At 41.1% G+C, this 27,102-nt stretch overlaps 1 protein-coding gene across 1 annotated transcript; it reads right to left on the reverse strand.

The window, feature by feature from the left end:
- Nucleotides 1–7,855: 7,855 nt before the first annotated feature.
- Nucleotides 7,856–25,658, reverse strand: LOC115017084 (tumor necrosis factor receptor superfamily member 10B-like). Its single transcript, XM_029445288.1, has 10 exons — nt 25,350–25,658; nt 16,245–16,428; nt 15,119–15,250; nt 11,855–11,966; nt 11,568–11,701; nt 11,375–11,467; nt 11,238–11,284; nt 10,845–11,135; nt 10,709–10,745; nt 7,856–10,199 (listed from the first exon to the last, which is right to left on the reverse strand). The coding sequence occupies exons 1-10, from the start codon at nt 25,380–25,382 to the stop codon at nt 9,901–9,903; spliced, it is 1,362 nt and encodes a 453-aa protein (XP_029301148.1). The 5' UTR covers nt 25,383–25,658; the 3' UTR covers nt 7,856–9,900.
- Between the last annotated feature and the right edge of the window lie 1,444 nt (nt 25,659–27,102).

Genomic DNA, 27,102 nt, shown 5'->3' on the forward strand with positions numbered 1-27,102 from the left:
TTTGTCTTATTACTAATTTGCTCTCTTCTGCTTTTCATTTAAAGTCTCGAATAACGGCTTGCTATTGTCATTTCAGTATAAAAGTATTTTCACTTACATTTAACCGTCAAATGATTTAGTTGATGCACTCATCCAGTGAATAATTTAATGAGTTCAATGTCTGCGTAGATTCATCTCAGTCTTCTGGGTATTATGATGTCTAATTATAACAATAACAAAATCCACAAGGTTTAATCCGTTTCACTGACAGACATTACCTGCAGGCTCAGCCAGCCGCACTGACAAATCATTTCGGCTGAGACATTTATGAGAAATGATTTTACAATTCCAAACAAAAACTAGATCAATTGCTGGAACGCGCTTTTCAGTCGGATATGTTTGTCCCTGTATCTGCTGTGTGTACTCTGGATATTTATCACAAAGCAACCTGCCTGTAACAGTAAAGACATGCCATAGAAGTAAAGTAATGCTTCCAAAACTGTCCTTTTAAAATGATTTATGCGTTGATTTATTTATCGTGACAATAATTTATACAGTAGATGAAATGTTTTTTTCCATCAGACCTACACCATGCTGCATCACAAGCATTGTTTTGTAAGGTGTGATTAAGCAATTTCTCTTTTTCAAAACAACCATGTGGCTGATGGAGACCTCCGAGCATGTCATCTAATTTAGCAGCCGATCTGTAAGAATAAAGCCTTCACTGTTTAGCAACTATCGTGAGATCTGGACTAAAGCAGATGATCAGAGAGGGACAGTCACGCAAGGAGAGTGACTCCGGATGAATGTGTAACTGCGTTTTACTTTGTAAGGACAAAAGGAGAGGCAGGAGGAGCGTGAAGCTGAGCAGACGTTTTAATTGGAGGCATCGAGAGAGAAATAAATAAATCAACAAGTTAATTCAGACCTGCTTGTGACGGCAACATAATGCAATCTTCTACTTTAGCAGAGAACAATGAACACATGAACAAAGGTGTTCCACACATCGTAGAGCAGCAAAGTCTTTTTGGAACAAAACTTTTCATGCTTTTCATCGTCCACGAAGGCGGACAGAAAGTTATTTGCTTCTTGCTGAGCCTGAGAGGCCAGCACACGGATGCAATCTGTGTCTTTCCTGAAGAGGAACATTTTATCTCCAGGAAGCACAGACAGGATCTTCACGTCGCCTCCTGACTGGGAGGTGATGAAGGCGTCCATTTTCAGAGGCTTATCTGTGATGAACTCTCAAATGTTCCTTTTGCTGGCACGGAGCGTTGTTAATATTCCCAGTTTAGTTACCTCTGAAGTGACTCATCCTGTCTGGATTGCAGGTCTCGCTTGAGGCTGTAATTTAAAAATAAACATGGATATTTCTCATAAGCAGGATTCACATTTGTGGACATATTATACAACTCCAGCCCAAAATACACTTTTTCACAATTAAATCGTTTTTTATTTTTTATAATCTGTTTTTTTAACTCTGCATTTTACTTGCATATTAAATGAGTATGTGACAAATAAAACAAAATAAATAAATGTTTATTATTTTGACCATGACTTGTCTCACAATGTGACATTATGGATGTTGTTTCACATACAGTATGTGCATTGCAACATGCATTTGATAGATTCATATGTTTATGTTATTGTGTTTTCTTCATTATGTCGGCAAGAACATTTTGTATGTGAATTTATACAAGTTATACAAGAAAAGTGTTCTTCCTCTGTCTCTTTATGGAAAAGAAACACGACCATATCATGTTTTGTTATCTTTGACAATGATGCTTCACAATAAACGAGCATGAACGGAAATGAAGAAGACATTGCTGCATATATTTCATTGTTAATAATTAGTTTTGTTTGCCTTTCTTCTCTACTTACAAGAAAACACATACACACACACACACACACACACACACACACACACACACACACAAATTAGTATTTAACACAGAACGGTGAACAAAACAGAAGGAATTGCTACCTGCTGCTTACACCAGAGGAAAGGTGATAATGCTCTGTTGATGATGTAAGCAATGTGACACTTATGGAGTGAGAACTTCTGGGAGCAGGACGGTGCATGTGGGATCCACTCAAAATAAACTACAGAGCATATGTTCATTAAAAGTGAAGGAACAGATAGTTTATAGTGTTGACGCAACAATGACGCTCTGTGTCACAGAGGAATACGATATCATTTGGCCTTTGGTTAAATAGAAAACACTTGTTATTTGGATCAATTCATTGTTGGATCTGTTGTCATTTTCAACACCTTGTTAGATACAACAGGCCTGTTACTGTTACTTGCTGCATTGTTTGCATATTCAAAGGAAGATAAGAGAGTCACTGTTGGGTTCACGCTGCCTTCCAGCACTCGTTCTCGGCTCAATGAGGCTGGGGCTGCTGCTTGTGTCCCTGCTTGTCTCTGGCCCCTCGGAGACGGGGTCACGGATAACTACAGTTGGATTTCCTGCAGAAAACTGCTTCAGATGACTCCCCGAGGACTGGACATACTTCAGACCCAAGCTAAACATCAATGCATGTGTTTCCAGAGAACCTGTGTTTATGTTGCTGTGCAGCACTAACAGCCCTGCGGACACACAGTCCGTGCTGATCATGAATGCAGTTTCAATCAGGAATATATATGTATGCTTATTTCAATCATAATCGATATGAATTATGTATGTAATGTATACTTCTGTACTAACTAAATGACTTCGTCCCTATGTTGCATTCCCTGATGATGTACTGAGTTATGATCACAACCATTGACATTATTTCCCATATCTTCTGTGAGCACATTATTTATTTATTTTCCTTATTGCAATTTCTCTGTTCTGCTGGCATGTGCATGAATTAACAGCATAACAGGTGGGACTGTCACAGTCAAGCATCCTCAGAATTACAACTACCTAAAAGCATGAAGCTGATAACACAAACAATCTCAAGCAGGTTTATTTTCTGCACTAATTTAACACTGTTGATAATAAGAATATCTAAGCATGCAGCATGTTTTTGCACCTGTTCAGAATATTTATGGAGAGAGAGAGAAGAGAGATTAGTTTCCAACTAAAGTGTTTGTCTTGGAAAGAGAAACTTTACCTTGAAACTCCCTTTCATAAAAAGACCTTGAAGACTTGGAGACCGAAGAATTCTACCAAGAAGATTAGTAAAAATGAAAACTAGAGTATATAGAGGTCTATCATATGTTAAACATTTTTAGAAAAGCTATCACGCCAAGAATCTACAAGAGGAAAGCCAACTGGGGCTCAACACCCCTTGGAGAGATGGAGAGAGCAGCCAGTGATGTCAAGGGTGGAAAATCCATCTGATCAGTGGCAAAAGGGAGAAATATTGACAGGTCAACTCTGGAGGTTGATAAAAAGGAAGGGAGTAAAATCTGTTGGGTACACAGGAGCAGCAGAAGCAAAGAGGGTCTTCACAGTGGAGGTAGAGAAGGATCTTGCAGACCACATCAAAAAGCTAGCTGAGCAGATCCATGGCCTTACTCCAAAGAAATGCGGTGAGCTGGCAGAAAGACACAACATCCCTAACAACTGGAGAGAGAAGGGTTTAGCAGGTAGGGTGTGCATTCGACCACCTTTGCGTTCAAGGAAAGTGACGAGGGATTGTTTTCCTCGCATTGAAAAAGCTACTTCAAACCCAGAAGGTTGGAGGAACTGCGAGGAGAGAGCAACAACTCATATTTCCATGCAACCTTAACGAGTGGAAAATGTAACACTCCTTTTTCATTGTGCAGTGTTCTTAAAAGAGATGCTTTGTTCTCACAAAACTGTGAACTGTTTAACGAAATGTATAATTACAAGAGAAACTACTGGAGGAAATAACTTGTATTTTCTTATTTCATTTTATTATACAAGAATTGATGCCAGCAGATTTAAACTCCTTCATTTACATAATTCTGTTAAAGTGTTTCTTTGCTTCTCAAAGCTATGCTGGCTGTCGTTTCAAACAATAAAATGTTAAATAAGGCTATTTGGAAGAGGAACATTTGTATAATTAAATTACTATTTTAAAAGAGGCTATTTAAAAAAATAAATATGATCAGATTTCAATTGATATATCAAGTCCCCAAGACTTGGATCATCTTACCCCTATGCTGGGGCAAGTTGAGCCACTAGAACATGGGTAGATGTTTTTCATTGAACTCAATCTCATTTTCCCTTGCCTTGAGGGCAACTTAAGTAAAAATCGGATCATCTTACCCCACTCTCCCTACTATTATACCCAGATATAAGTGAATGCTACGTGCTCCACAGTGTGTGTGTGTGTGTGTGGTTGAATAGTGTGAAGAGGGAACCACCTGCCATTCAAGTAAAAGCTGAACACGGAGAGAGACACACAAAAGAAGGAGAAGAAACATTCAAAGTTTTAAAATGTCACTCCTTGCCTTAGAAACAAGTGTACAGCCATGTAGCTAGCAGCTCTTTAAGCCAGTGCTTTAAGCTAAATGCTAACGTTAGCATGCCGACACACTCACAATAGCAATGCTAACGTGCGAGTGGTCACAAACCAAGGTGTTATAGGAACTAAAACTTTGACCTGATGATGGCGCCAGATGAAAAGTCCATCTAATAGTTGTTGAGACATTCCAGTCTGGACTCAAAGTGATGGATGACATTGCTATCCTTGGAGCCGTGCAGCTAGCGTAGCTAAAAGGTTTACATGAATGAAGTAGTGTTCTTGAAATTGTTGTTTTCATGCCATGGCTCGTGCATTTGTCTGCTGTGAGTGCTCTTTCTCTCTCTCTCTCTCCTGACACTCCAAGTCGTTTCTCTCCTTCATGGAAAGATAAAAAAGTGTTCCAGCCTTTCATGTTATTAGTGGAACCAGTCGTATTGCTATGGATAAAGTAAAAGATCCTCCTGATTCAGAGCCTACATGGACATGGCTTTCTTACTGGAGAAATCCTAAGAGCTGAGCACCCGCCATCATTGTTGAAGTGCAGAAAGTGCTGACAAAGACACACTGTGATGCTACAACTGTGATTATTTCCTGTGGTTTTAAAGAGGGTGAAATTAGATCAGCAATGAACATATCCAAAGAGCAGATTGCACAACCACAAATAAGACGAGTGATGGACATTAAAGTTCTCAGGAACTATAACGGACACGTCAGTCAACATGACGTTTTCCAAGCTGTCTTCAAGGAAAACCTCAGATATATCACAATTAGAGATAAAGAGAAAATGAACATTTGAACTTGAACTTGCAAAAAAGTGGTCAGAAGCAACATCCTTTGAAAGCTGCATCCAGTGTGTAGGATGTTGATGGATTTTATGTTGAGAGGCGACTTCTGTTGGTATCCAGAGAGAATAAACAATCCATAAATAGACCTCAGAACTAGATAAAGGCTTCTCAGGATGATAATGAAGTATGAGTATTTCAATGGGGGAGATAAAAACACAACAAGCAAAGTTTCGACACCCAGAGGGAGAAAGTGAAACAGAAGCATCACATGCAAATACTACAGCAGGAAACCAGGAAATATTAGCATGCATCCTACAAGCTGCACGTAAAAAAAGATAATAATGATGTTGATCACAAACAAATGCTTACTGAGGTGGAAGTCCTCGCCGTGTTATTCCTTACAGACACAAACAGAACCATCATTGGAAAGAAATATTATTCTGAACAGAGACACTGGGTGGAAAACAGTAAATACGAAGGAACTGGATGACCCCCCCCCCCCCTCCCCCACAAACCCATGACTAACGTTGTAAAGGAGAACTTTATTATTGAACAAGAGAGCTTGAATGAAAGCCTGTTTTCATTAGAAATGAATGCGTTCGATAAAACAGAGAGAATATAAATAAAACCAGCAGAAAGTGCAGCTGAAGTAAGCACAGTGTCTGTACACACTGAGGAACAGGTCAGAGAGACAGAAGATAATCAGACTATTAGTGCACCTCGTGAAAATATGGGCATAAATCATACTTAACAAGAGGAAAGTGTGTGTAGAAGAATCATACCTTCACCTTCCTCACAAAGGATTTAAAGAGAAATGCAAAAGCAGAGCAGACAGCAGAGACAGCTACAGTGAACATGGATTTAAAAGAGCAAATATCTAGTACAGAAGTATTCAATCAAAGCAGCACACACAAGTCCGACAGACTGCCAAGTACGGAGACCCCCAAGGACAACAATGAGCCAAGAATCGGAGCCCAGATTTATGAAATATATAACTGGGAATATACAAGTTTTGACTGAAAAGTGCTTCTCAGGCCTCAGGATGAGCAGATGCAAACACACTTCACGAAGGCACAGAGGCTGAAGCACGAACTGGAACAAACAGGAGACGGAAAGAAAAGAAGTTCAGAATGTTCCAAAGGTTTACATTTGGAAAACTTCTACAAACAATCAACAAACAAGTAAAGTTGCTACACCAGATTTATATGAAAACTGGGGTCAAATGAAAGGAATGTTTCGGCATTTTGGGAAATACACTTAGTGTTGGATGAGAAGATGGATCGCAGTCTCATATCTGTCCGTTAAGTGTCAGGCTACAGCTAGCAACCAATTAGCTTAGCTTAGCACAAAGACGGCGAGAAAGGTTCTTGACGCAGGTTCTTGTCCAGGCTCTAGTCATCTCACGCCTTGACTACTGCAACTCCCTCCTCGTTGGACTGCCTGCATGTGCCATTCGACCTCTGCAGATCATCCAGAATGCAACAGCCCGACTGGTCATTAACCCAAGTTCTCCCACAATGCACCGCTCCTCCTCTCCCTTCACTGGCTACCAGTGGCGACCCAAATCTGCTTCCAGACTCTGGTGCTGGCCTACCGTGCTGTGAATGGATCAGCCCCTTCCTACATGCAGGCCGTGGTTCGAACCAGACACCCCAGCACGTTCACTTCGCTCTGCATCGGCCAATCGGCTCGCTGCTCCCTCGCTACGAGTGGGACACAGATTCCCCTCAAACTAAACCCTCCTGTGAAAACTCACGACTGCATCTCGGCGAATGAAAGGAAAAACAAAAACAGTTCTTTGTATGTTGCACTTATATTGGTTTGGCTTATTTGAAGCTAATAGTTGAATTTGTATTCTATTGTTTCTGTATGTTGCACTTGTGTTTCTCTTATTTTGAAGCTGGTGTACTCGTTAGATTCTTGCTGTTCGGAGTTGTATCCTCTTGATTGTTTACACTTATTGTGTCGCTTTGGACAAAAGCGTCGGCTAAATAAACTGTAATGTAACGCAACTTAGTTTAATGCTCAACTGTCCTCAAGACATTTCAAATAGAGAGGAGACATTAAGTACTTGTATTAATGTGATTGCTGCACTAAATACAGTAAAAAGTACCAGTTTAACTCAGTGTAGTAAAAAGGTAACGGTCTAACATTTAGGATGAAATAAGATAATCCTTTATTCGTCCCTTAACGAGGACGTTTCAGTAATACAGAACTTAATATGATTTGCTGTCTCACTGCGTCTGTGTTCTTGTTTCTAAGCACCAGCCGCCACGAGGCACTTACCAAGACACTACAAGAGAGTAAACTCATCATTTGTCTCAGTGATATTTGTTGTATTAGTTAAAGCTTATTGGTATGAATACACACTTGGGACACATTTTCTCCCCTGGAATAGGTTCAGTCCTGATCATCATTAAACACACACACATACAGTCCAAACTCTCTATCCTATAAATTATATTTATATACTTCTGATTTGTTTTGACAAATTCATTTTGTTACCATCTTGAACGGCACGTAATATAAACATAAAGTCTTGCACAGGCTCAAATTCATACTAGGAAACACACTTTTTGCTAAATCAATACAATATTAATGTCTGATGTGCACAACCCTGGGAAATGTGTCGGCAATATGTCATTTCAAACAATCCAAAGACACAATATCTGTACAAAACATTTATTTGAAATTGACATAAAAACAGCTTTGAAGTATTTGCATAATTTATATCTGAAATCCAGGACAAGCAAACAATAACTAAGGGACGTTTTTACAAAAGTAAAAAGGAAATCAATTAAACAGTTTAGGACCTGCAATGAAATATGTCAAAGTAAAAACAATTATAAAATAAAGAAAAGGACACACACACACACACTCACACTCACACTCACTGCCACAGAGTGAGAGAGGATTTAAAAAGAAGTTGAAGTGTTAAGTGAGAGGAAGGTGTTTACTGGAGGATCCCTAGAAATTGTTGCTGGCTGTATTTTCATTGTCTGTCAATAGATGGCAGTGCCAGCACTGTAGCATCCCTGTTCAGCAATAATATAGAACTCTGTAACTCTTTCCTTTATACATAAGAGACTGCAGAAAAATGGGCAAAACCTAGTTTAAAATGTCACCAGCCGACTACTGTGCCGACGGCTTTCCTGTACTTAATAACTTCATACCGCACTATATTCATTTGGGTTTGTTAATAGAGCTGCATATTTATACACTTTGTGAGGCTCCGATGCTCTCTGGACATTTGTATGTACAAGCGACAGAATTAGGGAAATCAATTTGAGCTTCTTCTTTTTTTTTTTGTTTCCTTCATTTTGTCTCAGTCTAACCAAACAAACAAACCGGCGTCTGCATCCCATGTCACCGCCGCCACGTACAGAGGGACTATTTGTTCACTAGAGCGGTCAATCGTCATTTTTCTAAGATGTCAACTCAACTCCATTTTGCAATGACACGTTGTGCGTGTAGCATCACGAAGGCTTCCGCACGCTGCTGTGGTCTCTTGTGCAGAAACACACGTAGCGTTGACTCAGACAGTGTGGACCAGGGTGCTGCACTGAACACACTTTAACTCAACTTTCAAAAACACAACATTTGAACACGTTTGATGTCAGTCATTGTTGCCCTGAAGCTAAAAACGTCACCACGACACAGATGCGTGTGCGTGCTCGTTTTCCAGGGTCGTGGTATAAATAATGAACGTTAATTATTATTCATTAAAATAAATATGTCAATAAATAACACGACCTTTGAAGTTCTCCAAGTTACATGGAAACGTTTGACTAAAACTATATGAAGCCGTTCCAATGGAAACAGCTTTTGAAAAGAATTCCTTCTAAAAAGTCGTGCGTGTCGTAACACTGAGCATGTCAAAGACCGGACGACAGAGACGGAAAACATTCCTCCAATGTGACTTGATTGAACACAATGACGTTTTTGAATCCCTATGCTCTATTAACATAATAAAATCTTGATAACTAAATACATTTAGATTATAAAATGGCATTGAAGAGGTAAAATTGATCCTTTGTAAGGCTGCAAATTGACACATTTTCCCACCTCTAGTGGGGGAAACGTTCCTGATCTGTTACCTATGGTTTCAGATTAGCCTAAATCTATAAAAACAACAAGTGTAGCATTATTTGTAGTTTTAAATCCTACATGTGCCAGAGGTCAGTGCATCAAAGAGGCACAAGTATTAGTGACATAGCTAATGCCACTCCTACTAACCAGTGTATATCCTCGTCTCCAGGCGGTGTGATCTGTGGAGCAGACGAGTGACACGCCCAGAGACTTGGAAGCTTTCAGTATTTAGACGCATGTTGCTTCAATAGAGCCTAAAACACGCGGCCGTTTCTGCCCGTGGAAGCTGACACCTTCATGATCTGCTCATGGTTGGAACATCTTCATGGTTGGTAGTAACGATGTTAAATTTGACCACAAAACGTATTCTTCATTTTCATTATTACACCTCCGCATTTGGCAAGTAGTCGACATCTCCAGAGCTCTGATAAATACGGCTCGACCTTCCCCTTTTTGTGTTTTTTCTTTTTAAAACTACTGGCTTTTGAATACGTGGCTGGTCGGCCACAAAGAGGTAAGCCTGTTCGTGAGACACAATGTCCACCGACATGTGCTTTTGAGTTTCTTCTTGTATTAAGTACTTTGTGTTTACTTCAGTTGCAGTCCCCCGTCACTTCAGCTTTCAGGGCGTGTCTGCGTGCTTGTAGTAGCCTTTCGTCAGGGCTGCAGAGGCGATGCTCTCCGCCGAGCGGCGCTGGTCCATACTTAGCAAAGCCTCCAACAGGTCGTTGATGTCGGCTTTTAGTCCCTGCCTCTGCATCCAGTTCTTCAGCAGTTCATACACTTTGTCGCCAGCTCCGTTCTCCGAAATCCGAATGTGGTTGTCGTTGACTCCGATCATTCGGAAGAACTTGTTATGGATCCGCACATCCAGGTACTCGTCGAACAAGTCAAAGCTCTTCTTTAGGGATTTTTCTGACCCTTGGAAAGATGAATAGATAGATTGTTAGCGGCTTACACAGTTCTCTTACAGAATGGATTGTTAACACCAACTCTCAAACTAAACGCTTTAAGACCTCACGCGCTGATTATTGCTCGGACACAGTGTGTACATTGTTCCTACACGGCAACAACCAGGACATCTCAGTACATTTTCCTTACAGGGGTTTGCATACATGCAATTGTAATGGAAGATTAAACAACTCTGTTAAACCATGTCCTCTTTAATTTAGCATGAGAAAAAAATAACAGCAGGAAAGGCCGCATGTTCCAACCCCCGGAAGGCTCAGATACGGCCTGACTGTCATGAGATTATTAATCTATCCACCAGATAATGTGAGATGTGGAGGAGATCCTGTTTGTTTGACTTCCTTCTGGAATGACATGGACTGTAAAAGAAACGGCGCTGCTTTCTGTGTGCAGCTGCCTTTTAGTTCAAATCGCTGCATTGAAAACACATCAGTGGGGAGGACAGCTCTCTGGACTCTTACCTTGTAGTGGCACCAAGCGATGCTGCAGAGGATCATCCTGCAACATTAGAAATATATGAGACGGTGCCACAGGTGATTCCCATTTGCAAATGAAGAGTTATTTCTGATCGTTTTCTAATCCTACAGTTCCCCTCACCATGTCTGCAGATGACGGTCTGATGGCGGTGGGGCTCTGGTGTGGGGTATTTGGGGTGTTACCAGAGGAAGCTGCAGTGGGCAGGGCCGACAGGCTAGTTTGAGACGAACTAGTGGTGTTGGGCAAACTGTCTCCTAGTCCTCTGTCCTCGTCCTCCAGGGGCTGAGAGGCTTTAGTCATCCCAGCCTGGGTCTCCTGCAGCAGGGGCCGGGACTCTGGCCGGGACTCTTCCCCCTCCAGACCTGCGTTCTGATCGTTCTGCCGCTCCTCTGCTGTGCCTCCACTCTCGTCCTGACCGGGGGGAAAAAAAGAGGAGGATTTAAAATAAAAAAACCCGCACAATAACCACTAATATTATGAAGCCTTCGAAAACAAACCAAAACAATAACTTACAATAGGAATCTTCACAATTTCACTGGACTCACAATGGCTCTTTGAACCTGTTTCAAAGCAGACAAGCAGCATTAGGAATACATCCTTAAATGAGAAAACCAGCTTTGCAAAGGTTCCAGCGCACAGTGTCGACTCACATGGCACTTCACAGGAACGCTGCTTGAATACGAACACCACAACCAGCGCAATGATGAAGCAGATGATGAGCAGGAAGATGCAAACAGGAGTAACTGTAGGAAGGGAAGAGAACACATGGGTGAAGATGTAGAATTCAGTTTAAAACAACAGACAATGTTAAGCAGAAGGGTTAGCATGAAACAGGGAAGTTACCAATGTCTGCTGGAGAAGCAGGGGTCGGTGTGGGAAGGACTGCAGAAGTTACCGTGGGGGACGGGTCGCGTTTTCGACACTTGGTGTTAGAAAACGGGGTGCACTTCTTCACCTCCTCCTCCCCTGATTTACACCTGTCATTTGGTAGAAAAACAAGTATTTGCAGTGACAGTAACAAACCAAGAGCCCTGCTGATTGTTATTCTGCTTTGATGGAAACTAAACAATGCAGTGGGTCCTAAAGAGTTCATTATCCTAAGAAAGACATGCATACTGGGTGATACTTACTTGGCACAGCGCTTGCAGACTTCGCAGGCCTGATCTGGGACACAGAAGGTACCTGGTTTGCACTGGCACATGATGCCTGTGGTCGTGGTGCAGGATGCAGTTTGAATCTCATCTGTGGATCGTGAAGTCGAGAGAAAGATGAAGACATGGCCGAGTTCATGACAATGATAAGAGACACACACCAAGTCAAATGAAATAGATGAGATCTACATTAAAGCGTTGGCATCTTGTGATCTAACATGTAGACTCATAATAAACCTGTGAACACGTGTTGAACCAGAGAGAACTTGGCAGACTTCTCAGGTCATTTGTACGCCTTAACCAATCATGTGGTCATTTTTCAATTAAGTCTTCCTCTTTGATACAACGTGCCTCATTTAACAGGATAACGAGGAGTGTAGAATCTGGCATTTATTTATTAAATTCAGACCTGAGAAGACAGTAAGCCTGGCCTTTAAGATACGATCACAATTAATAACAAACCAGCAGTCCACCTCCAAAGGATAACCTTTCACAGAAATGTGATGTCCGTGCTCACCAATTAGGGGGAAAGTGCAGCGTTTGGTGCTTTGGGTGCAACATGCCAACATTTGTGTCTCACTTCATTCCTTTTTATTTAAGCTTTCACTATTGTGTAAGCTTAAATAACCGTTTTTCATTTCTGGCGCACAGTTATGACCGGATTCACCTGTACATACGTGGACACATGTTGAGTCAACCTTTCCACAGGCAACACTTTTCCCGGGATACAAAGTCCACAATTAGTCATCTACACTTTGTCACCTTCATCAGCAGTGCTTTTTATGAGCTGAGAAAATGTGTATTTTATTGTCTTCATCTGTCCGTACATGCGAGTATTAAACAGAGCACTGATCCCGGCCAGCGAGAGAGTTAAGTGTGCGTCCTCTCAATCCATCTGAAGTCTTTGCATCTGCCCCCGTCATTAATTATATATGTGACCATCAATGCAATGCTTACAGTGACCTAACTGTAGCTGGGTAGAACGGGCCTGTAGATATACACAGCTGCTATGCTATGCAAGACTATATATGGAACGACTTGATGGCTCATAGCAACAACTTGGATTGGATGAATATAAACACATATAGTGAGCGGGGATTTGTCACCAAGCAAGAACACAGTTCCAAATCTATGTTCTATATATTCAGCTGACATCTTTTAGTATTATCAGAAGTTGCAAAGGGAATCACTATTAACTGTGTCGTAGTGCGTACTCTAGGAACATGATCGGGAACTCTGTCTTTGCCTTCTGTCAGTGTTCTTGTTTTCTGAGCTGCCGAGTGTCTCACTGTATACACTAACGCTACGGCGTTTCCCAGAGCAATCCTTAACTGCTACTTCTGCCAAGTTATTGGGACAGTGAGTTTGATTGTTAGAATTTTAATGGTGCAATGATATAACACAATTTAATGACGAATTTCCCATAGAAAACAATTTCTTTAGGGGCCGCGTGGACACTCTCGGGGACAATCTCATTAATTGCACGGCTGTTAAACGCTCAGCCCCGCGGCGCACTTTCATTTCTTAGTGGTCGTAGAACACATAAATATTTTGAAAAAAAAAACAAAAAACGATTAACTATGAAAATGTGTCTCATAAAATGAAAATGCTAAGAATGTTCATGTGAAGTTTCTCACAATTATGCTTTTGATTTAAAAAAACAAGAAGAAAAGCTCCGTGCAGAAGAAAAATGTGTCTAACTCGAACAAAGCCTTATAACAGACATTGTTCGGTGATTTAATCTGCTCAAGTGTGTCACATTTGTTTGCCATTTAGTTAATCAGATCAAGCTAGAAATCAAGTTTTGTTGTTGTGCGTTTTATTGGCAGTGGAGCCATTTCACACTCTTCTTCATGCTGCGCTAAAGAAGCACATTTGTACATTGGACATGGACACAAAAATACAGCCGTCCTCTCTCTGTCCTAAGCCCCGCCCACCAGACGAGCCTGGGTGTATGCACACACACTTCATTGAATTACAATATGCTAAAAAAGGTTTTTATGTAATCTTTGTATTGACGCCAACAATAAACTGCATACCTAAGCTTTAAACACATCTCAGGTTAAAGCCAAACCTCCATCAGAAAATGTTTTTAAAAAACACTCAGAAGTGGCAACAAGTCACTCAGCTCGCAGTCAGGCAGCTGGTGTTTTTGGGAAACACAACAGAATCTCTTGATTGTGTTATTCTTATTGAATTGGCAGCTGCTCTGCATACGTCTGTGTGTTGGCGGCGGGGCACAAAGTCAGATTGAAGTGTGTGTTCAGCCCAATCTGAATAGCTGAAGTTGACCTCAATAATACCATGTTGTGAATTAAATCCAAGTTTACTTTCACAAGTGAAAACATTGTTTTTGAGAGATCACATGCAGAACCACGGCTTAAACTTAAACTGGTGCCATGAATGATTCAATCAATCACCTGCAGCCTTGTCAAAGTGCGATATTACCCAACAGATCGATTCATTTTAAGTGCAAGTAGTCCGTAGCGAGGGACATTTCTTTTTGCCGCGTTCCTATTAATTATAACACGGTCGTAAATAAGTTAAAACTAGAGCAAAACAAACAAAGCTCTATCTTAAAACTGCAAAGAATGAGCACAAAACACATCCTATGTAACCGTAGTCTCTTTTCTGTAGCTCCAGCCTTTCATTGGACACAAAGACGCCCCAGTGTGGGAGACAATGAGACACAGCCACACCCAGAGCAGCCAGGTAAGACAGACACACAAGCAAATCTCCAGAGACGGGTAACATGGTCACATTCAGCCCACGAAACAAAACCACAAAGACCTGCCCTACTACTCTGCGTAACATCATAAGATCACATTTTCATGAGTGGCTGTGAAAGGCGGGGGCACAAACTAAAAAGGTAGAAACGTTCCCAAACTATATATTTGACACACTTGCATTGCAGAAGGGATTTAGGGATTAAATGGCAAGTCAGTGTTATTTAATAAATGTTATTATTTATTAACAATCTGGGAGCTTACTTTCTACTTCCTGTAGATGTCCATAAACACATGTTTACAGGGCAGCGGTCCCATTATAATAAACGTCTTTCATAGTCTTCCACATAAACTGGTAAACAATAATTAAATAGAAATGTTTTATATTCAATTTAAACAATTAAATCGGCTAAAGAAAATCGATAAAATGTTAAATTATAAGCTTTAAAACTATTACATAATTTCATTCTTCCTACTGACAATGAAATGCACGTCAAGATGCAGACAACGTGGTTACCTGAGCGGCAGTGAATGCAGGGCAAACAGCGGTTCATCCCGTTGGAGTGCTCCGTGAACGTCTGTCCGTGCTCGCAGGAAAGACAAGTCCCATAATCTTGGTCTCGTTCACATCCCTTCTGCACAAAGGTTCCTGCAAATAAAACAATATTATATATACGGGGTGTGACTGAGTTAAAGCAACGTTATCACCTTAAAACAACAGCAGAATAATTGTGACGCTAAACTGACTTGTGATAGTGAGAACGGTGCAAATCCTTCCCTACACTATTATGTAAAAGCTCATACTGACATAAGAAGCAAATAGTTAACATTGCACACCATTAGGTGGTCACAGAGGCCTCTGGTTTTGTATCATTGTAATGTTTCATCAGTTAATATCTATTAAATGTCGCTCTTTTGTCTCTTTCTTTGTGCACACTGCTGATTTCAGATATTAGACACCAAGTTGATTTGCAAGAGCTCTTGCTGAACCATCTGTAGATGTGCAGGCCCCTGAAGGTCTTCTCAGTCAAACTGATAAAAGTAACCCTGTAAATCCTTCTGGCACTTAAATGTCCGTGCACGTGTAATTTGATGAAGGGGCATGTGTTTTACTAAATGAAGCATTACTTTATAAAGTTGAAAGTGAACTAAAACCTAAAACAAGACTTGATCAAATAAAAGTTTTTCATAGAATTGCAAATGAAGTAATTCAATCAGCGAGAACACGCACGCATAAATTGCATCTTAGCTAAATATGTTGGAAGCAACTTGGGACTTAAAAATAACTCCACTGCATATTTTACACTTTTCCCTTCACTTTGTGCTTCACTCTGATCTGGAGCAGTTGCTCCTGGCCATCATGCATTCTTTCCAGAGCATGCAGAGAATATTTGCAAAACTCATTTGGGATACAGTTGAGGTTATGGGTTTGACATTTGACTCAAGTTCTTTCACACAAAATGGCATTCTGACTGTCGACTGACAGTTCTTGTTTGAGAATACAGGAAACAATGCAATCTGTTGATGGGAGAGAGTTTCAGGATGAAGCCACATTCACAGGCCCACATTCCTCATATGTTTGGTTGTAAGTAACTGGAGCTGTGCAGCCTACTGTATATTCTACATAATGTGGTTCTCCTTACCAGCCTGGCAATTGAGGCAGCAGAATCCCTGATGGAGGTACTGCTCATTCTCAACGCATACTCTGTGTTGATGAAGGGTGAGGTTTTTGGATTTGTCGCTGGACCACTGAGATGCTGGAGGTTCTGCTGCGTGACAAACCAGCCCGGTGAGGAGCGTTGCCACAAACACCTGAATCATCAAAGTCTGGGAAAAAAGGGCAGGAGACAGGAAGAGAAGGGGGAAAGACAAAGGCTTTGCATTAGTTCTGTGTGTCCACACACACACACACACTATACGCCTACTGAAAACCCATGAGGTGAAGGACAGTAAAGAGGAGAGTCTATCTCCATAGGAAACCTTGTGTGAGCAATCTGCAACTTAATTTGAACCATCTGATCTGAACATCTGCCGTGGGAAAGAAATTAAGGGAGACGTCCAGCTGGTCAGAACTGGAGGCAAAACAACCGTGATACAGAGCTATACACTAACTACATGCAGCCAAACTTAATTATTCTATTATCTTCTTTTGTAGGAAGGGGTTTAAAAAGACTCTACTGTGGGTGTAACAGAAAGGGGTTGATAAGGTATCTCGGCTAACACCAGCACAGTACCCATATCGAATGTGATTCCTGAAATCCATTCATGTGCTAGATAATAACAGGCTTGTATAGGTGGGGTACTGAGGATAATACAGCCGAACACTTTAGTGTGGCCCCCAGGCTATGGTGTTTATTCACACGCTTTTCATCATGTCAATGTGAGAAGGCCCCATTCATTGGCAAACAACACACTTTAGTGCCTCTACTTCAAATGACCCACATTCTTAAACCCCGGCTCTTTGAATGCCACGACATGTGACACTGCCATGAAGCGCCTCAAACGCAATGGGACACCTCCTGGGTAAAAGGAGAGGCCTACATTTGGAGGTTTTGTCTCTCCTGTGCGACAACCCCCCCCCACCCCTTACCTCTCAACCTCTACGAGACCAGAAGAGAAAGGAACAGGTTAGGGTGGAGAGGCCAGGTTGAGAGGGAGAAAGAGGAGGAGCAGGGTCGATTCAAAGTATGAAATTGTAGACAGATTTGTTAAAGATGGGATGTTCTGCAGGGAATAGGTTGTCTAAAAAGACAGTGTGGGAGAATGAGAGGGATAAAGCTGAGAAGAGATGAACAGAGGTAGAGAAAGAGGGACAGGCTGGAGCGGAGAAAGACTCCTGACGCTAGACTTGGCTCTCTGGAGGGACGCCATGCCTTGTTGTTCAAAAGAACTTTCCCCTCTCCCTCTCTCTCTCTGCCTTCTTCCTCTCCCTCTGCTCACGTCAGACTTTCCAAAGACGCTGAGAGGCAGACGTGGAGGGGCAGACGGCCGGCAGAGCAGTCACAATCACACCATTTAGATCTATCCAAACATTCTGGGGAGGGGGGGAGGGAGGGGGGGGGGGGGGCAGAAGAGAGAAGGAAAGAGGAGGGCAATAAAATGAGAGGGGAGGACTAACAGCTTGCATGTCACAGGGTGAGTATTTAGACTTGAATACACTATGTGTATGACTGCAGGGTGGGGGATGTAGAGACATGGACTTAAGGAAAGAGTAGAAGGCCGTGTGAAAAGGCAAGAGAGAGAAAGCGCATGTGCACGGACACACAGTGGAAAGAAAAGATGGGGAAAAAAGACAACAGAGGAAAGAATGAGCTTCACTAAAAAGGTAATCCTACACGTCTACAAAGCAGAAGACAAACGTGAAGTTGCACTGAATGTCCAAAAGCTTATTTATCTAGCAGTTAGTAGCTAATGAATCCCTCTGGCCAGTCGAAAGTTAACACTCAGGTGATAGTTTGACGGTGAAGATGCATCGACAGCATAGACATGACATCATTTCCAGTCTTTGTTCATTCTAGGGCGTGTGATGCAAAACACTCCCAGGTGCAGCCACCCTCAAGCTAACCTGGTACGCTCAGCCGTTAAGGTTTGCAACACAGAGGATCCAGTAGCATTTTATACAGTAACAGACAAGCAGGGCTGCATCTACCGATTATTATTATTATCTAGTAAATAGATTGACAATGATAATAATAATTGATGAATCGTTTGGTCTTTAAAACATAAAGAAAGTGAAAATAAATCACTATTTCCAAGGTCACGTCTTCAAATATCTTGCTTTATTCTGAAAATTCAGTTTACAATTATTTAAAACCGGAAAAAGCAGAAAATTCTCACATGAAAGAAGCTTGAACCCGTTTATGTTTGGATTTGTTTTCGGGCAACTAAACAATATTTGACACAGGATCGCAGAGAAATACCAGCGCATAATCCCTTCTCTGTGTAATAATGTGAGAATCTAAAACAACATTTTGTTATAAACACAGTGATTCCAGTGAAGGGAATCCCACTGTGCGGTATTTCTCAAACACAGCCTGCTTTCTGACAAGAAAAACGAACGGCATCAACATGTGTCCACACTAATGTCCCGAGGCTGTCAAACTAAATGGACATAAACGCAGACTGTATACATAAACACTATGTGCAGCCACAATGTGGCTTTGTTTTACCCCCATAACTAAGCACGGAGGAAGACCGGAGTGACCATAACCTCAGAGTCGAAAACCCTCCAAACCCACAATCCGTGGAAACGGTCCAACCACAGGCTGAAGTGGTTCAGTCCACTTCAGGCTTTCATCCTGTACAATGAGTGGGCTTAGCTGCACATTATTTGGTACAACAGTGTCCTATTGTCATGCTTCCAGCCTGTTTATATGAAAGGTTAGTACTATGCGTGTGCGAATGCAAGTTAAACTAATAAAAAAAAGTTACAATAAAATGTTTATCAGACAACAGTAGCTTCCTTCCACTTCCTCTAAACACCCTGGGTTCTTCCAATTTGCCATGGCACAAAAACCACACAGGCCATGTACGCAATGAGAATTCATTTGTGACTAAATGACAGGACATCCTTTCAGCTGACCTGGGTTATCAATGGGCCATTTAGAGAGCTGTGATCACTCCATATCCCTGAGGGAATCATAGTGAGAGCAATTATAAACAAATAAAGAAAGAAATAAAGGGCAGATAAAGAAACAAACTCTTGCACACACACACATATATAAATATAAACTAAGGGTTGTTTCATTTTGAACCGATGATTTAAATCATAGCCAAGTGGAAGGAACAACATGATGCACCTCATTATATCTCCTGTAAGGCGACCTGACGCTCCATATCATGCTTTTCTTATTAGCCAATTCTTCACGGGACAATAACAGGATATTTGTGATTGTTACGATATGCATGACGAAGAGGGAAAGAGCTCTCGACATATTGCTATGAGTAAGTGCCAGGTATTTTTATGTTTACAGAAAAAACAAACCTCATAATACACACACATGACTTTGCTCAGCTTACTTCTATGCAGTCCATAGAAAACCAATTAAGAGTTGTAACTTTGTAGTTAATGCAATCCATGTCATCCAGTGTTTTTGAGTGAAACCTAAACTTCACAGTGATTTGTTAATCTGAAGACAATTTAATCACTTCATCAGATTATAGATGGTCAGCAGCTGGAGGCTCAACGACCATGTGAACTACCTGATTATCAACCATCCAGCACTACTTTCTTTCTTTCCATATTACTACTCATGATATTTAACGACGTGAATCACGTGAAAAGGCTGGAGGTTGGAGCAACCACAGCTGTCATAACTTAAAATACGAAACGTATAAAACTCAGTTCAAAATGTCAGCGGCTTGCGTCTTCCTCTGACCTTAAAACAGCTCAATCTTTATCAAACACCACGGCCTCCCACAACCACAGGAAAGAGAAACATCCACCCCCATCTCATAACAGAGGAGCTTACACTGTCGGCATTACAGCTGCCACGGTTTAGAAGCACAATTGATGTAGCGTTTAAACACTGTGATCATCTCGTCTGTTGAATAAAAAGCTCAGCTAAGTAGCTGTGTTGCACAGTTAGTCCAATTTCTATCAAAGAAAAGCAGCCGAAACTCACATTTGAGAAGCCGAAACCAGAGAATGTGTAGGATCTTTACTTGAAAAAAGGATTACTTAATCAAAATAGTTCATTATTTGTATGTCAATCCACTAATCGTTGGTGCTCCATTGCAGTTATTCATCTTTTTAAAGCCAGAAATGTGCACGGGTTGATATAAATCATGGTATTCACCCTTACCTAACCTTAACTGCTCAATTGTCTTGTCCTAGTTTGTACCGTCACTGTCAGCAAAATACCAAACATAACTGCACTGTCCTGCAGCAGATGTCTCCTATAATATCATTAGTGCATCAGTGAAAACTAATGTCCAATATTAGGTTGGCAATTGTCTTTTAAACTAAATCTAATTTAACTGACATACGTCAACTTATCATTTAAAAAAGGAGAGATGAAATACTTCTACTTCCTAAATTAAACTTTTAATTTTATTTAGGCAATATGTACTCCAGTGTTTCCAGTAACCGTTCGTCTCTTTTACAATTCAAATCCCTCAAGGCTGACCTTGATAGGACAGTGAAAGCTCTTTGCTTCACATATAAAGCCTGGCATAGCCTGGAGACAGTGGGGGGGGGGAGGGGGGTGAGCATGCACAACTTTCCTTGAGTGATGAATTACGCTGACATCCTGTCTTTGATGATAAAGAAATGTACGACCCAGTGTATGTCAAGAGAAAGAAGTGTGACACTTGCTACGGCGCTGTAAATAAAGCCAGAGTTCAGCCGAGCTCAGATACATTCATCATTATGAAGCGGAATGATATGAAATGAACTGCCGTGTCAATTTAAAAGCAGTTAGACAAGAAAGTGCTCACAGTGTGAAAACTGCATTGTTAAAGCACAAAAGAAAAGTGCACACACACATACAGTACCACAAGCAAGCATACATATGTGTGGGAGCGTGTGAAAAGCGGCGGCCCCCTCCTCTCAGGGAGCACAGGAAGCTCGAGACAATACAGAGGCTTCATGCAGGGTTCAGCTCCAAACTGTTCCCTCCACAGCAGCCTGCCTCAGCGCAGGCCCAGCACCTGATTGGACCCACAACATATCCGCTGGATATTTATAACTCAGGGAAGCTGCAGCTCCACGACACAAATTCTTGAGTTTCCTCAGGAGGTATACTTCACTGATTAGAGAGTGTGACAGTGTGTCAAAAGCAGGTGAACTCATAGTCACCTTCGCATCAGAGGATAAAAGAGAAAGAATCTGTGATGACGACCGTTTTGATTACTTTAGCGACAACCACAAGTTGTTAAAATGACGAACGCGTTGACCACATGTTGAAATGTCGAACGCGTTGACCACATGAAAACGGGCTTATTGTTTGATTTATAGAAGGGAGAAGGTTACTGAGAGTTCGAAGGGTTCAGAAGTTGTAAGCAGGTGCAGCGTGACACACATTCTCCAATTTGTTTGTGTTGAGAGGTCGAGTTGGTCTCTCATGTGGTTTCTGAGGGTTGGCTGCTGATCTCACAACATCAGTTTGCATCATAAGACATTATTCATTGAAACTGAATGTCAACGCACTATTTGATTTTAGAGACGTGTGCGGGAGGCTTTTAACTTTTAAATTCTGATTAGACACGTCACAGAGAAGCGGGGACTCTTAAGACAACCCCAGGAGTGAACGGATGACTAATAGATTAAAGTATGTGCAGGAATCCATCAGCTCGCTCTGGAGACAATCGGCTCTGTTAAAGCTCGTCTTTGTGTTAAAAGCAAGAAGAAAAGTCCAGAGTGCCGGCAGTTTATAGCCTTCTCTATAAACACATCGCAGCAAAAATGTGGAATATGTGGCTGCTGCAGCAGGTCAACAAGGACTTAAGTGACCATCAATAGCTGGAATTTATGTTGGATTTATGTCTTTGTAAACAGAACTCCATTCTCTGGACAAAGGTTGAGTTTGTTCTAAGACTCTAAACTTGTTATAATCTGCTCATTCATCCAGGAGAGCAGGAAGTCAGAGGATGTAGCGCTGATGCAAGCTTTAAGCCACTCTGATTCTGTATTAACTTCTATCTGAGGTGCCATTAAATGTCTACGGTACCTTGACTTAGTCATTACTCAATCTGCAGAATGTTAATCGCCCACTGCTTTGAAAATCAAGTTAACTTAAAATGCCAACACTTCACAGGATGCTACCTTCACATTTAATTGCTTGTTTTGTTCGACCAACAGTAAAAAGCCCAAAGATATTAAAGTTCATTCAGTAAATGTCACATAACACACAAAAAAAAGCAGTTTTAGAAGTTATAACAAAAAAGAAGAAGTTGCCATTTTTGCTTGAAAAACTATTTAAACAATTATTAAAATAAATAATATTTCTGCTTCTTGGTTTTCTCTTAATTAAATTGAACATGGATAGAATACTTTAGAATAAAACCTACTCATTATACCCATTATTGATTAATTTGCACTTTTAGTCTATTAAATATCTAAAATTGTGTATTATTGTGTAATAGTTATTTTCTCAAACCAAATGTCCAAAACCCAAAGATATTCGGTTTACAATGACGCAGCAAGTCGTCCCATGGGAGGAGCTGCGACCAGGCACAACATGTTTTGGCTTATAGTTATGATTCATCAAAAATAATTGAAGAGTTACTGAATTATTGTTTTTGCTCAACTGAAATGCTTTAGTAGCATTTAGGGAGAAAAGCAGGTGTGTCAGTGTTTCTCTTGTTTAAATATGGTATGACGGGACGACACCTCTATATACAAAAAGGAAACACTTTCCAACAGAACAGTATGCCCCGCAGGGAGCATTTTAAAAACAGTTAGAGTACAAATAGAAAAGAGCTTTGGCAAACAGTGTCCATCCATTCCTATAATGTCCTTTAAAGAGGATAGTAAACTTGTGTGCACACATGGCCTCAAAGTAGATCTCACTGCGTGTGAATTCGTTGCTATTTGGGTCTAAAAACATAACAGACTGAAGCTAATCTGTGTATTAGTAGATTCTCCCCACTTATCTCAAAAGCAGAGCCATTCAAGGGTAAGCTATGACTCGCCTGTGTTGGTATGCATTACGCGTGTGAGGCGCACCTGAACAGGTGGCACTCCCTCAGTGAGTCAGCAGGTTTTGATAACTGGGGAGGTATACACATGAATGATGCCGGCTACGAAAGCAACAGCAGGTCCTTCCACAGAATAATCAATCGACCAACAATAAAACATCCCTCACGGTGTCAGCTCTCGAGAATAAATACCTGACTGGGAACAAATGACAAACATAAAAAAAAGGAGCACAACCACCTGGTGTCCGACAGCGACTTGGTTGCACTACATTGCATCATTCAGTGCCCATTGCAGCCTCTCTAAGCCACAGGCTCTTTTATAACTGTTCACATGGTCACCGAGCAGAACAGCAATAAGCAGAAGTTATAGTATTACTAGAGCGGCCCATTTGTTGACCACTGCTCCGTCCCTTGTGACACAGTTTTGACCTCTTGTCCCAGAAGTCAGACCTGCCCTTGTCTGTGTTGTCCACAGAGACATGGAGGGATATTTCCTGTGTGAACCAACACCCAGACAAACAGTAAGCAATCACAGATTCCAATCTAGCGTACATTTGCATGGGCATGACAATTCTTCTGAAGTAAATTGATGCCACTAATATCAGCATATCTGTGTACTCTAGACAGGAAGTTTACTGGACGCCCAGGCACGTACTCAAGCAATTTGAAAGGGGTGTGTGGGGGGGTTTAGAGAGGGAGGAATGGGGGTGGTGGGGGAGTGAAGTTTCCCCATAGTCCCTTAGCAACAAGGCCTGCTGGCCAGGCCTCCAGAATGTACTGTGGTTTACAGAAGAGATAAACATTGACTTTGCCACCCGTAGAAGTAAATCTGATTTCAGTAATGGAACACTGCGTGACTTAAAACGCAGATCACACAACGCAGAAAACACACATTAAAGCTCCAGGCTCATCAGCAGATGTTACATTTAACAACTAAGACATGCAGTAGTAGAGCTACGGTGGGCATATGTGATGAAATGCCACAACATCGCAGCTTAATGGCCGACACCGCTGCCCTTATCAACCACAAAAGTCATTAGTAGCTTTGATTCATTTCCCATTTCCCCATCTCCCACTTGCAATGTAAACTTAAATATGTGAAAGGGAACTCTCTTGCATAAAACTGTATGACATATTTAGCATTAATCCAAATCACCTTTTAATGAATTGGCTTCACTTTAAGGTCTTACATGGAGCACACAGGATTTATAGTGTCAGGCTTTGGTGCTGCACACAGATGGAAAAAACAACAGGCGAGGAATGAAAAGACATCTCTGTCTGTGAGTGGAATAAACGTTACTGGAAAATCTGTTGAGAGAGCTTTGTGACTTTAATTGACTAACTGGCAAGGTGAATTCTTGGCTTTTCTGGGGTCAAACTGATTACAGCTCCAGACATGTTACTATAACCCGTGACTCTCAACACACTCTTCACACAATTTGATTTAAAGCTTGCTTGCAGCAAAAGTTCACTCCACAGCCGGCTGTAGCTGCAGTGCACTTATTAATAGTGCCTATAGGGCCAGCTACATCCGCTGTGACAGACCAAGAGAGCCATCATATGCTGAATGTCTGAACAATATGACCACATGATGTCCAACACAGATGGCTGTAACGTTGAGGCTGGGGGAGACTGAGTGAATGATGCAGCACATGTACTTTAAACCAGAAACTGCAGCCAATAAGCTTCAGATTAGTATACTCGCTACACAAATAAACACTTTAAATAAACAACAGACACAATGTTGCTTACTGGACAATGCACGGGCTTGTTTCATCTTCTCCAAGTTCAAAGGCCTGGTCGTGATTTGTGCTCTCATGTTAACAGCACCAGCTTCCCCAAAAACAGTCAATGTGTGTGTGTGTGTGTGTGTGTGTGGTTTAAGAGTCACTGTAATGAGACAGTGGGTATTTATTTTATTAAACCTCACCTGAAGTCCTCGCGACAATTTGAAGCAACTTTATTCGCTTAATAACAATTACTGCTCGTGTAGCGCCGCGAGCGCGCTTAAGAGAAGAAGCCACCCGAAGTTAATAGCATAGTTTACACATTATTAGCACTTTAAAAAGGGATACATTCAATACTTGGTTATTGTCGTGTCTACTTACAAAAAAATTCCCGACCACCGGATCTAAGTTCATCTTGGAAACTTCGAGATGAGAGGAAAGCCCGGCGGCGACTTTGCGCTACAAACCAAGCAGTTTAAAGTCTCTAAAAAAACACAATTACAGTGAAAAACAAAACAACAAATACAAGTCCAGCTTTAAAGCTATCCGTCGCCTGGTTTCTTTCATGAGTTTTCTCGTCACTGACAAAACTTTACAGCGTTTTTGTGCGAGCTGAGAGAGACACGGTGTGAGCACCACTGAACACTTTTCTTTTTCGTCCCGGAGCTGCGTGCGACGTCAGACTGTCCAGCAGCCAATCACAGCGCTTCACCTAGAATACTAATGAGGTTGTTAAAAGAGGTGGAAGAAGTACTCAGGTCTTCTGTAAAAGTAGCCCCACAATGTAACTAAGTAGTTAGTAGCCTATATTTACTGAAGCCTGCACTTTGTACTCCAATACCATTTGCCTGACAGCTTAAGTTATTTGTATACCCTTTGTGTCCATTGAAAACCACGTTTGTAAAGTTTTTTAATGTGTTGAGAATATATGTGCACGTTTGAAGCTACATAAACTATTCAAAAAGTCTGGAAAATACATCATCACAAACCAGAAAACAGGGTTTATTTTCCTGAGCTGTTGTAAAGTTGACTTTTTTGAAGAAACGTGGTTCACACAGACGAGTGACGCTACAAACATAATATGATTTACTAGATTATGATCAATACATGTAGATTAACCTACCCAATCAGCATAACCGTAGACATCTACAGCAGTAATATTAATCCAAAAAACATCATATATAATAATAAAACACTTGCTGTGACTGTTGATACTTTAAGTATGTTTTTCTGATAATACTTACGTACTTGCAGGACTTTTTCTTGTAGTAGTATTTTCACAGTGTGGTACCTTTACAGAAGTAACGGATCTGAATACTTCCTCCACCACCAGAGGAGTCCTGCATTAAACATTTTTACTTAGGTAAAAGTACAAAAGTATTAGCATCAAAATAAAGAAGTACTCTTTCTGCAGAAGGACCCGTTTTAGAATGAGATCAATTAACCTGTAATAACACAACACACTGTATATGTTGATTACATTTTGTATTGTTAATCTGGATCTGCAAAGTAACAAAAGCTAGTAGTAAAAAGTATGATATATATTTTAATTAATTAAGTTTGCAACTTTTTCTGTGGAGGGAAATACGCAGCACTGATTTCTCTAAATTGAAAGAGGCTCAACTTTATATTGTCCATGTACACACAGGGATATTTAGACTCTGCATTTAAACCATCCCAGTATTAGGAGAAGTCGTCAGCTTCTATACAGCGCCCAGTTCCCAAACCGAGTCCCTCTGGACTGAGCTACTGCCGCCCCTTATAGTTCAAATGATGATCTACGTTTACTCATAAATAACTCCAACCACCATTAACTAGCTTATGTAATGTGTAACTAACTAGAAATAACTAATGTGCAACAAGTTGAAGCACCGGTGAATGAATGATCCCACTTGATGCGAGTAGAGACACTTTGTGGGACAAATGTAATTTTTTTGAACTCTGCAGTATATAGAGAGGAGGTCAAATACTATTTAATGACACTGTAACATTGATAAACTGTTTGTACTCGGCTCTATCAAACAACAAACATCCTCTCAAATGTGGTTCCTGCTGACAAAATCTTATCTAAAGTGGGTCTAAAGCCTGTCTGTCTAGGGAGGAGAAAGCGGAAGACATTTGGGGCAAACCTACA

The sequence above is a fragment of the Cottoperca gobio genome, chromosome 12 (genome assembly GCF_900634415.1).
Source record: "Cottoperca gobio chromosome 12, fCotGob3.1, whole genome shotgun sequence".
In the NCBI taxonomy this organism is placed as follows: Eukaryota; Metazoa; Chordata; class Actinopteri; order Perciformes; family Bovichtidae; genus Cottoperca; species Cottoperca gobio.